Raw genomic sequence first — 12687 nt, forward strand, 5'->3', positions numbered from 1 at the left:
AAGGGGTCATCAGTTGGGAAAAGATTGTTCAGAATGAGATTGACCGAGTCGTGCCAATTAGTTGATTCATTCGTTCCTACGACCACAGACCCTAACATGTCTGAGGTAAAAGTTTCCCCGCTTGTAATTTTGTACAAGAGCCCCCAGGAATTTGCATTGCCAGAGTACTTAACAAAGTTGGTCCATGTTTCTTTTTTCCTGTTTGCTATTGCTTTTGTATACTGATTCATTTTAGTGATGTAATCATTATAGAGTCAGGCAACATCTGGATGAGGCCATCCACGATGCCGCTGGTACTGTTTAAGGGCATGATGGACATCTTTACGCAGTTTACTGAGTTCCACTGCCCACCAAGAGCAGGTCCTGGGAGTGAATGTCTTCTTCTTGGCTGATTTGTATGAGGCTTTAGTTAAGGATTGCTGAACGAGATCATATAGTTCGGTGGCCAAAGCAGTGTCAAGGTGGTCCAGCATGGAAAGTGGGAAGTCATCCTCAATTGATCCATCGAAGGCTGCCCAGTCAATTGATTTTGTGGAGAAACGGACAAAGTCAGGCATTCTGGAATGAGAGTGACAGATGGAACTGGCAGGAGCAACATGAAATAGGATGACCCTATGATCACTCAGCGTCCAATCAGGGATAGTGGTCCAGTCAGTGATCTTGGACCTCAGGTCATTGGTGGTGATAGTAATATCTATGTTAGATTGTCCAGTAGAACTGCAGTATGTGGAGAGTGGTTGTGTTGGGTTTGTGGACTGCCAGATTGTGGGTGAAAATAAGGTCCTTCAGGAGAAGCCCACGAGGATCTGCGGAAGAGCTGTACCAGAATTGGGATTTTACATTGACATCCGAGGTTATAAGTATTGATTTAGAACCGAAAAAGTCCCAAGAAAACTCAAGGTAGTTGAGAGATTCTTCTCTGTCCTTGGAAGGTGGACAATAGAGTGAAATTAAATAAAACATAGATGAGGCATGGGTGATTTGAACACAAGTTGCAAACATATTGCAAAGGACGTGGATGACTAGGACATCCAGCTGGCTGTTGAGGATCACAGTACAGGTCTTTGGGTCATCAAAGGTAGGCTGAATTACCTGAGTGTGGATGGAGAATCCCATGACTTTAAATGAGTTACCAAGTTTCATCCTGGAGGCACAGGGTTCCTGGATTGATATTATATCTATAGAGTGCTCCTCCGCTGTACGTCGGATCTCATCAGCGACAGTCCGGGATCTGTGACCATTGATCTGCATTACTTTAAGTTTGATACTATGGCTATTGCTGGTGAGACTGTGAATTTGTTAATTGGAATTAGAGGAACTGCCCTGTACAGCTAGGGGCTGTGGTTGAAGAGTTTGGGGGTTATTCATTGGCGGTCCTTAGTCTTACTTGTTACTAATGCTTGCTGGTATTCAGGACAAGCTACATTCCGCACCGAGTCCCCAAGTTCACGTCGTCTTCTCTTGCAGTTCACGCAGCTAGGATTCTCATCCTTGTTTGGACATTCTGCATGAACGTGGCCACTACGGGCGCAGTGTCCACACGTAGGGGATGAGTGCGTACAGTGCTGGGATGTATGTCGATATTCAAGACACGAAAAGCATTTAGTCACAACGGTGAACGGGCGGAACTTGTTAGAACTACACCCAAGAAAGAGCCTGTCAAGTGATATGATTATTTTAAAGATTCTAGGTGATAAATTGATGACCTGGTGAGCTGTACAACTGGAATTAGCTTTGATTCTGAACCTGAAGTTGGTATCCTGTTTTATTTCCTCAAGGGTGACGCCATGGTCAGCAAGATTTTTGTAGAACAAATCCTCAAGGATTTCATCTTTGGTAACACTTGTGGGAAGATCATACACCAGTATAGATGGAATGGTGCGCTTGTGGGATTCACAGTGACTCCAGCAGAGTGAAATGGGCTGGCAGCTGCGATGTTGTCCAGATCCTCCTTGGTTGTGGTTTGAAGAAGAAGAAGAACTCCCCGGATCCTAATTGCTCTCAATGACAATCTTAACTGTTTTGAAGCCGTTCTTTAGTTTATTCTGTACTATTTTTTTCACCTCTCCACTAGTCTTCAGTTCTGACTGTTCAGATGCACGGACCACAAGAAGATGCTGAGGTTTTTGGGTGTCAGCTTTGGCTAGTTGTGGGAGGTAGGACAATCCTTGAGATGGTGTAGCAGATGCCGTCTTGGCTGCCGAGGCATAGGATCTGAGTGGTAGTTCTTTATTCTGTGAGGGGGCTTCCAGAGCAGGAGGAGTTGTGGTTGGAGGGAGCTTGGATAAGGTATCAAGCACCCTTTCAAGGATGCTTGTCTGGGACCTGAGCTCTTTTTTAACTGCCCAGAGCTTTTCATTATCAATCAGGAGAGCTGTGGAGAGAGTCTGCAGTCTAGCCCACAGCTCCTGCACAGTATTTGCTGCCGACCTAGTAAATCTGTTATTGTCGTGGTTTAGGAATGCCACTAGATTTTTATGCGATGTAGATATTACTTGATGAAGGGATGAGGAGTCACCAGGGGCAGAGGAGACAGGAATAGCAAGCCTGTTCGAGGATGGGAGCCCTGATGCCACAGTCTGCTCAAGGGCAGAGAGTGACGGAGTAGCTTTTGGAACTGATGTGGTAATGGAGCTGAGTAATGTGGTAATGAGGTAGCCAGATTCGAAGAAGCAGAGGATGAGCTGGAGTAGGAGAAACAGGGGCAGCTGGTTGGATGGATGAAGGTAGAGCAGGTTGTGCAGAAGGGGGAGCAGGAGCAGCGTGGGCAAACGATTCCATGATGGCGGCAGCAACTGAAGTAAAGATGCTGAAGTCAAGTTTAGCTGCAATTGATTGTTCAGAATCAACAGAGGGTGATCTGCCATTATCATCAACTGGGAAGGATTGTTAGTGGAACAAAGTAGACGGACCCTGAATCTCTTTTTACTCTTCTTTTTCCGAGATCGGCTGTTTGTCTTAAGGGGGAGGAGGTTAGTTGGATCCGAGTCCTCACCAGCGGAGGAGCTAGATTCCTCCCGGGAACTCATGTCGGATACGAGTTATTTGTCGTTCGGGATGGGAGCATCAGTGTGCTGAGAACAGTCTACTGATATAACAGGTAATCTTCTGAAACAGGTCTACTGAATAAAAAATCAAAATCTACCGAAAATTGTAATTCCAACTATTGCCCCCAGGGAGCAAGACAGGCAGGGGAGGAAATTGCATAGGATGTTCCACAGTGGCACATTACACATGGTGACGTTATAGTCAATTAAGAGGATACGAAAATGACACTATGAAGTTCAGCAGAATATATAACTATAAGGACCACGTGATCAAGAATTAAATTTGCATACGCACGCTAATGACAGATTTAAATTCAGCGTACCACAATACACACTGCGCTTTCTCTTGCACGGTCATCTTACTGACTCACACTCATGGCGCAGCCAAGGTCATTGTTGAGGTGTCAAATAAAATTTAGTGAGTTACCACACTGTTTGCTGCTACGATCACAGTAATCGATCAAATGTTTCCTAATATAATTAAAAGGGAAATCACAGACACCTTTTTCGATGATCCTGTATATTCACTAAATTAAATTCTTCATCTCTAATCTCCGAGTTGCAACATGTCTCAGAAGTCCAACTATATCAAAATTCATTGGCTTGATCAAGAACTCAAATTCACTTAATTTTTTTGCAATATTCCTTGTATACTATATACACAAATTAAGTATTTCACCTCATTTCTTTTGACAAATCGATGCATCCCTTTTAGTTCGTTCAAGGTGTTTTGGTTTTTTTTTTGGTGTGGTGTTCCATTGCTCATGGATTTTACTTCTATAATACTGTTAGCTTCAGTGGGCCAAGATAAAGAAAGTTTGCACACAAATGATTGGAAAGTGGATGCAAATGTAGTTTTGTCCCATACGACTGGCCTGAGTCGATCGTATATTGACTGATCATAGCTGTGGAACTAGTTCCCCAGATAACCTTAATGCTTTATCAAAGACAATAGCAAAAACCCTTGCTAGAAGTTAAAGTGAGTAATACCGCCGTTACATAAAAAATTTCGCCTGACAACTAAGGCCAGCCATTCAGGGGAAAATGCTCTATAAGCCTTGCGAATTCCAATGAAGTCTTCAAAACAAACAACCTCTTACATTAGGATCACCCGGAAAGTTATTTCATATACGTATTGTGTCTGTAAATTGCGTGTGTTCTCTGGTCGATTTGTCTGTTTTGCTGGACAAAAAACTCTAGTTTCAAAAAACTCAGCCACAGAGTGAAAAAAAAGCCCATAAAAGTACTTCGCATCATCGACGGGATTCAAACCCAGGCATTTTCCACCCGGTGGGGGGAGGACGGTGATGATACCACTGTGCTACACGCGCAGACCTATGAAGTCTGCAGTTAATCTACAAGGTGTTCATCACAAAAATCCCTCCTGTCATGTCCGAACAAAACTGCAGACACATGAACTTTTTCTCTCTCGCAACGCTTTTTTCGGGAACATGACTTTACGTTTCATAACTTGCATTCATTCGTTCATTCATTAAATCATTACTCTCCATATGTTTTTACCATGCGCTACTAGAACCTTTACCAGCTGATAAGTGGTTTCTAACGTCTTGAAATTTTGCAGCTGAAAGATGTATCCTGGTTTAAGGCCATCTGTCTTTTTACAGAATATGGTCCCTTTCTTCCTTACAATTAGATCATCATCATTTAATAACACAAACTGTTAAATCAAAACTTATGACCACCCCTGTGTTTTTAGCAATCAGCCGTTCCTCTATGCATGGTGGCAAACGTGTCTCTGAGAGAATCGGTAAACAGTCAGCCTCAACTACCTGCGGAGGCAACTTGTTCCAGCAAACAACGACTCGCTGGTTAAAAGAAAACTTCCTACAATCTAGATTAAATTCTTCCCCCCAAATTTTAATTTATGGACTCTAGTTCTCGAATTCTTTATAACAGTGAAAATTTCGCCTTCATCCATTTTACTAATCACTCTCAGCGCCATACAAACCTCAATGAATCCTCTCTAAGGTGCCTGGTTGCCAAGCTCCGAAGCATACATAATCGGAGTCCTTCCCCATACGCTCGCTTGCCCTTCTACCAATCTCGCCATATCAGTTGTCCTTCTTTGGATACTTTCAAAAAGCCTGATGTCTTTTTTTCATTGAGGTCCCTATACTTGGACACAGTATTCGAAATACGGTCTTACAATTATAGGTTTTCATTTCAACCCCATCAAGTGTATAATTTATTTTTGGGTTGCTATTCCAAAGTGTAAACCTTGCATTTTTCTGCATTAAAACATAGGTGCCACTTTACTGACCATTTTTAAAGCCTGTTCAACTGTTCGCTACGGTACTCTGCTGTGTCGATAACGGACCACCTGCTTGTTTGTATATTCTGTTTACTGGTATTCAGTTATTTTTTAAATCTTCAGCATGGCACCTAAAGAAGCAGTTTCATGCAATATATGTCAAAAACAGTTCGTAATTGGGTTATCTAATAAATGATACCGCAAAAGTTGCGGTATCATTTACTGTGATTTATGTTCATCGATTGAAAATTTTTCGAAGTCATCAAGTGTTTTAAAAATAATTGGAGATGTCCTTCCTGTAAAAAAGCTAACAATGGAAATTCGAATTTACAGTCTCCTTCTAGTCAACATAAGCTAAACTGTCAGAATACCCCAACAAATGCTGATCTCCCATGCAGGGCTAACAATCTTTCATCGCCTTCTGTCAATGTATTACCATCTCCGAAGTCCTTTCATCATACAAGGAAGTCAAGCTTAGATGCCACCACACAAACTTAGGACATTTCTTACCCGTCCCCCTGCCTATAATATCCACGAACAAAGATATCTCATTTGTTACCCTTGAAGAAATGTTGAGAAAACGATTTAGAGAGAATGATGATATTAAACAGCATCTTTTCCGAATAGAAGACCAACGATGCAATTTCTACCACATGCTTCTTGACCTAAAGGCAATGGTTGAGAGCCCTCCAATACCTCGCTTTTCTTATGTTCATCTGGTTGCTGCAGATCCAGTCCTCAGTCCAGATGCTGAAGAATTTGTTCCAGAAACAACAGCAGCGCTATCTATCAAATCTAGTTCTATCTCTCATTCTCTCCGAGGGCAGAATCATGTATCCTTGCAACGTATTGTTGACACAAGCATGCAATTGATACCCACCACAATTAGAAATCAACAGGTACCACAATTTTGACAGTGCAGTATGTACGTGCACTGTCAAAAGTATCCATCTGATCCTAATCCTGAAGTGCCTACCCATAATAGCTTGCCTTCAAACTCCTCAAGTTTCAAGACTCCCCGCAGAAGAAACAAATATAGTAGCATGCAACTGATACCCACCACAATTAGAAATCAACAGGTACCTGGCAGTATGTACGTGCACTGTCAAAATTATCCATCTGATCCTAGTCCTGAAGTGCCTACCCATAATAGCTTGCCTTCAAACTCCTCAAGTTTCAAGGTTCCCCGCAGAAGAAACAAATATAGTAGCATAATAGGAACAAAAAATACGCAGTCTGGTATTAAAATTAGAAATAGAAATCGTCCAATGTTTAGAAGTAATAATATTTTTGTTAGCAGACTAGATCCCAATACTATCTCCCAGCAGATGGATCAGCTACTATTTGAGCTGGAAATTCAGGGTAGTACTTTCAAGATAAAAACCAAACATCCGACTTACGCATCCTTCAGAATTGAGCTAAAGGATTGGGATTGTGGCCTTCAAAAGTATCTAAATCCTGATATCTGGCCGAATGGTCTACTCGTCATGCCATTTTATGGAACTGTTCTAGGTTCTGTCAACAACTCCAGTGAGAACTGTCTGCGTAGCTAGAGAATGCCAGTCCGGGTTCTCATCATAGGCCATCATTTATCCTTCCTCCTAATACTTGCGAACATCCTTCTAACACCTATGTTAATCTCAGAAGTTTTCTTCAGAATGTAAGAAGCGTAAAAAATAAAACTGTCTACGCTTATAGCACTTTTGGTTGAAGAAACTCAAGACATAATTTGTTTAGTTGAAACATGGATACAGGAGCTTCTTCAGGATGTTTTTCTACTGCCAAAAAATCTCAATTACACTCCATACATGACATCTAGGATTAATCGAAGAGGTGGAGGGTCAGCAATTATTTTAAAAGCCAACATTAAAGTTATTAACACCTACAACTCCTGTTCCTACAACTTTGAAGGAATTTCTCTTCTGATCCCAGTTAAAGATTCACTACTTCAAATATATAATATTTATATTCCGCCTGGACCTACTGATGATATTGTTAACGAAGTAATAACCTGGATCATTACTGTTCATAAGTCTCAATCTAACATAATTATAATGGGCAACTTTAATCTCCCCCTGCCCAAATATAATTTACAAATGAAGTTGCTGTTCGACTCCTTATTAGTTCTGGGAGCGAAAAATATCAACGTCCTTGCTACAAGAAGTAATCAAGCTCTTGATCTTGTGTACTCTAATCTTTAACTTCAAGAAAAACGTAGCAGCAACATTACATTTAGATCAGACCACAAAAGTATAGAACTGCAAGCAGCAATTTGCTGTGGGAATCCTCGCCCCCCTCTAGAAATCAGTAAAAGAATATCATCAATTAAATTCCTTCAGAAAGAAAAGTTTTTGCAGCTCTTAAAATACTATCCATGGGATTCTCTTAAAAATATACCTATTCATGACGCCACGTTTCTACTAATAAAATGGTTAAATCAATTAAAAACAGAGTCAGCATCCAAACTTGTACGACTTTCTTTTCAAATCTCATCTAAAACCATATTTTAAAAGGAAACAAAAATGCCACAGGCCATGGCATTTTTGGTACATAAAGTATAAAAAGAGCAGAGCATTGTTTCAGCTCAAAAAAATTCAGGCGTACAAAAATTATTTAACGTTCAGGCTCAAGCATAATAAAAGAGCACTTTCTTCAAAAACAAGAGCTACCTCGCAATCATGACCAGACTTTGGAATGGATAAAATTCAATATGGAAACATGCAATTTTGACATCTGTAATGAAGATATGCAAAATAGATTTAAAGAATATAATTCTTATAAACACACAAATAGCGTGCAACATGAAATGCTCCCTAGTCAAGCCCTGCTAATCAACCAACTTGTAAACAAGAAAACAGTTCAGAAAATTATTAACCAATTACGAATTGATAGTAGTGAAGGCCCTGACGGCATCCCTAGTTTTATTATTAAAATGTCCAGTGCATTCATCATTGATTCTTTAGTTCATATTATTTCCAGTTGCATCTCCCAGCCATTCCTTCCAAGACTATGGAAGACTTTTAGAATTACCCTCATTCCAAAACAGGCTAGTAGTAATAACAATATAAGCTATCGTCCAATTGCTGTATCGTCAATAATCGCTAAAATTATTGATAAGATCATGCTGCCATATCTTCAGGATGCGATCTTCGCTAATGCACCTGTCAACATGCATTTTGGTCCTACAGGGCGCTCCACAACAACAAGCCTAGCTGACACCATTGTGCGCATCCAAACTGCGTTTCAGGATAAAGCACAATGCGATGTCTTTTACTTAGACATCAAAGGTGCTTTCGACAACATTGATCACAAGAAAGCCATTGAAATACTGAAAAATCATTTCCTCATTGACACAATGGTTATATCCTATCTACAGTACAGCTTAAATCATAGAAATCTCATCTTCCCCACTAATACTGATAATATTCTCGTCACAACCACAACAGGCATTCCTCAAGGAGGTGTTCTCTCCAGTGTTATATTTTCAGAATCTCTACAACCACTTCTACAAGAAAATCCAAATCTGCTGGCTTATGCCGATGATTTAAAGTTGTTTATTATTTCCAAATCCTGTGATGACATTTCCAATGTTAGTCATGATGCGAATTTACAGATGTGCGGAATCATCAAGTATCTGACTATAAATACAAACAAATCTGCTCAAATAACTTATTCCTTACAGAAACAACCAAACCACATAGAAATTAAAATTGCAAATGTTTCAATTCCCAACGTATATGCTCACAAAGTTCGGAAAGCTTTATGTGGAACCCATTGTTTATCGTATTCACTGAGTTTCACTGCAAAATAAGCATAATACACATTTTTTACGAATTGTGTAATATGTTGTCTTTGCTCGAGTATTATATAACTTCCACTAACATAAAAAATAAGTTCGGATTGTTCAAACACTTGCGTGAAGACGTTTTACTCATTTTTCAGCACACGTGTGACCCGGTAACCTCAAAAATAAACTGAGGTCCCACTGATAAACTGATGCATGGAGCTTTCACGTTCAAGAATCAAATGACTTAATGCAGTGTTGCCAACATGTGAAGATTTAGTTTACAAATTCCCAGCATTTACTCCTAGTATGCATTCAATAACGCAACTTATGACATCAATTTAAGTGATTTGTGACACGATACGAATGGTACACGATAGAAAAAAAAAAAAAAAAAAACTCACAACATTTCTGAAATCAGCATAATTAATTGAGTTAAAAAACACAAACATCGAAAACCATGCAGAATGGTGTCATTAACGAATCTCCCAATCTTTACATCCGTCTGCAAATTTTGCCATCAAGCCCTTTGTCCCTCCATCGATATTGTTCATGAAAATCAGACACAACAGTAGTCCAATAACCGATCCTTGGGGGATCCACCCTGTTTTCTATTTGCCTTGTCGTTTTCTATCCTATAATCCATCTTAGAATCTTTCCAACAATTCCAACATATTCCAGCTTATACAGTAACCTCCCATTGAGAGACTGCGTCAAACGCTTTGCTACAATCCAAATAAACTATGTCGAAATTGTTTTCTACATCATCCTCGTAAGTAACTTTGTCAAAATAACTTACTAGGTTAGTTAGTTAAACATGATTTTCCCTTAACAAAACCATGCCGTATGTTCTTCAACAATGCCATTTCTTTCTAAATATCTTTGGATTGCACCCTTAATCATTGCCTCTAAGTTTTTCCCTACTGCTGAAGCCAGACTATCCATAGTATCCGACTTCAGTAGTACTGGGGGATACATATTTTATTGAATTCGCATGGTAGTGCCGCCGGCGCCGAAGCTCTTATGACTAATTCTAAAAAAAAATTACAACGTGTGCCTTCAATCCATAACAAAAATTCAACAAACAAAACATAATAAAGTTTGTATGATATATACAGACCATATAAATTAACTAAAAAACTAAACATCAGACTTAAATTCAAAACTTTAAAACCATTAAAACTTTGAAATTTTAAACATTGAAATTGATCATATATATATAATGCTTAAATATATCCATATTTAAGCATTAATAATATTAAACTTAAAATTTGAAAGAGCTGCCAGCACTGAATAGTAACTCATACTGTCCCGTGCCTCCAGTAACCGTCTCTGTATCTCGTAAAGGAGTGCTTACACCATGGATCGCTCTTTCTCGTTATTCTTTTAAATCCTTAGTCTTCTTAAATACACGCGTTTACTCTCATTCTACCATTGCCAACTGAAGATGTGTAAAACAAAAGCCACTTGTTATGGCTATTGGCCTTCTGTTTCCAACTGTATAACTTAAATCGTTTCAAATTTCAACATTGACAACCAAGGACGAAGACGTGCACTTCTACTTCCTTGCGCACATTTTAATTCTGTTTTTAAATCCTAACTCATTCATGCTAACTTAAATTTAAAATTATCATCCAATTTATTCCAACATCAATGCAGATTATAAAAAGGTGAGTATCATAATAAATTAAATTAAGTTACGCTATTATATTGTGTCAGTTATAAATGGTACTTTAAGAGATCTACAATTTTCGAATTCTTTTAAAATCCTTATCAATAAAATCACAGGAAGGTCTAAAATATATATTATCAGAAAAGAGATCAGACAGAGTTTGCAAATCTAGACTAAAACACTTATGATCAAGATACACTGAAGACTGCATTCCAACATAACATGGAGACTGCATTCCAACGCCCCGCAAAAACACAAGCTTAAAGGGACCAAGCTGAACGGACTCAGCTAAGACATCAAGCAGTGCCGAGTCAACAAAAGCAAGCATTCTGACTAAACTGTAGCTACGGTGTATATTTCCAGTCCATTGTAGAGACAGAGGGAAGGAAAGCATAAGTTTCTCTTCCTTTATCAGAATAATTCCACCTCTCTTGCCATGTATTAAATATTCATATATCCTCCGCAACTCAACCGTCAACCGGTGGCCGAATTACTGCTGCCCCTTCGACACATGACTGGACGCCCAAAATTTCAGTGGTGATGCTTCTCTTGAGATGATACTTCAAACCCGCGCGGATCACTAAAATATCCGCAACATCTTGCCAGGAAGTATGGTAAATGCATCTGTATACAGTGCGGCAGCCACGGTGATGCCCAGAAGAGCAAATGCTAAGCTTTCTGCTAATAGAAGATGTTTCTTTATAACTCTAGTATACTAAGCACAGCAGCATAGGTAACAATATGACAATGACAATTGGTGAGAATGAGCGCATTGGTGCACTCATACCATATTTAGTGTTCGGCCCTTGATACCCTACTTCACGCTAATTACTCTGCAGAGCTTGCCATAAAGACGCTTAAATTTCAGTTTTAGGTACTTAATATGTTCATTAAAAAAAACCAAAAAAAAAAAAAAAAAAAACAGTGTCTCCTCCAGATATCTTGCGCTCCCCGCATTCCTCAAAGAGCAACTAAGAACAACGAGTAGTAGAATGTCGATAAAAATTACTGGGCATGTTCCATCACACAAGAGTCTTATTTGCCTCTAGACTCGAAAGTTTTTATAATAAACAGTAATCTGTTATTTCGAAATCACTAATTTTATATGACTTAGCCACACTCGCACAGCCTCTCCTCAGCATAAAGGGTCTTTCTTCAGTAAAGATCGATGCAAAGAACCTAGTCAATTCATCCATACATCGGCTAGGTTATCTAGGGCTTTCCCCACACAGTGCACAAGGATCCAGCTGATCCGTGTTCTTCTTCTTCTTTCACATACATGAAAAATTCCTTTCTCTCTTAGCAAGTGCTTTCTCACACGCAGTCTTCGCCTCCCTAACATTATAGGCGGTACTATTACAGATCAATTTGTAGCTGCTGTAGGTGTTGGTTCTTCTCATCGTTCTGTAACTTCCACCTCCTCCCACGTTATCTTTTTTCTGCTCTATTAGGCCGACCAGTTCCATATTCAGCCATTTCGGCATCCACTCGTGCAATATTTTCTTAATGGTATTTATGCGTTCATGACTTCTGTGATTTTTTGCTTTAAAGGTATTCCATAGTTCAAATGTATTCGCCCTCCCTCTTCAATTTTCCAAATTAATAGATGTCACATAGCGCCTCAAATTGTCGTGGTCCCCTCTTTTTAAATTAAAACCTGCGCCCTATCTTCATCTTTTAACTAACGACTGCTTGTTCGCTACCTGTCAATAGTGTTCCTGTACTTTTAAGCCCTGTGATGCCATTTGATTCGTAAGTAAGAAAGAGGTCAAGAATATTCTCATCCCTAGTATTTATCTAACATGCTTTAAATAACAATCATCTAGTTTTTATTTCTGTAGTGCCCACTGAATAACCCAGTGTAGTACCACGTGAATAATAGACAATTTATTTAGCTTAATACTAAATGCAA

At 39.4% G+C, this 12687-nt stretch overlaps 1 protein-coding gene across 1 annotated transcript in view; it reads left to right on the plus strand.

Moving 5' to 3' along the window:
- The first annotated feature begins 6242 nt into the window (after window positions 1-6242).
- LOC150079062 (uncharacterized) overlaps window positions 6243-12687 on the plus strand; it is a 101995-nt gene continuing 95550 nt past the window's right edge. Inside the window, exon 1 of the mRNA XM_090382936.1 lies at window positions 6243-6766. Within this exon, the coding sequence (XP_090239062.1) occupies window positions 6243-6766 (524 nt within the window). The remainder of the gene's footprint in view (window positions 6767-12687) is intronic.

This window comes from Mastigoproctus giganteus, chromosome 10 (genome assembly GCF_048544385.1).
Source record: "Mastigoproctus giganteus isolate SK-2022 chromosome 10, ASM4854438v1, whole genome shotgun sequence".
Lineage (NCBI taxonomy): Eukaryota > Metazoa > Arthropoda > Arachnida > Uropygi > Thelyphonidae > Mastigoproctus > Mastigoproctus giganteus.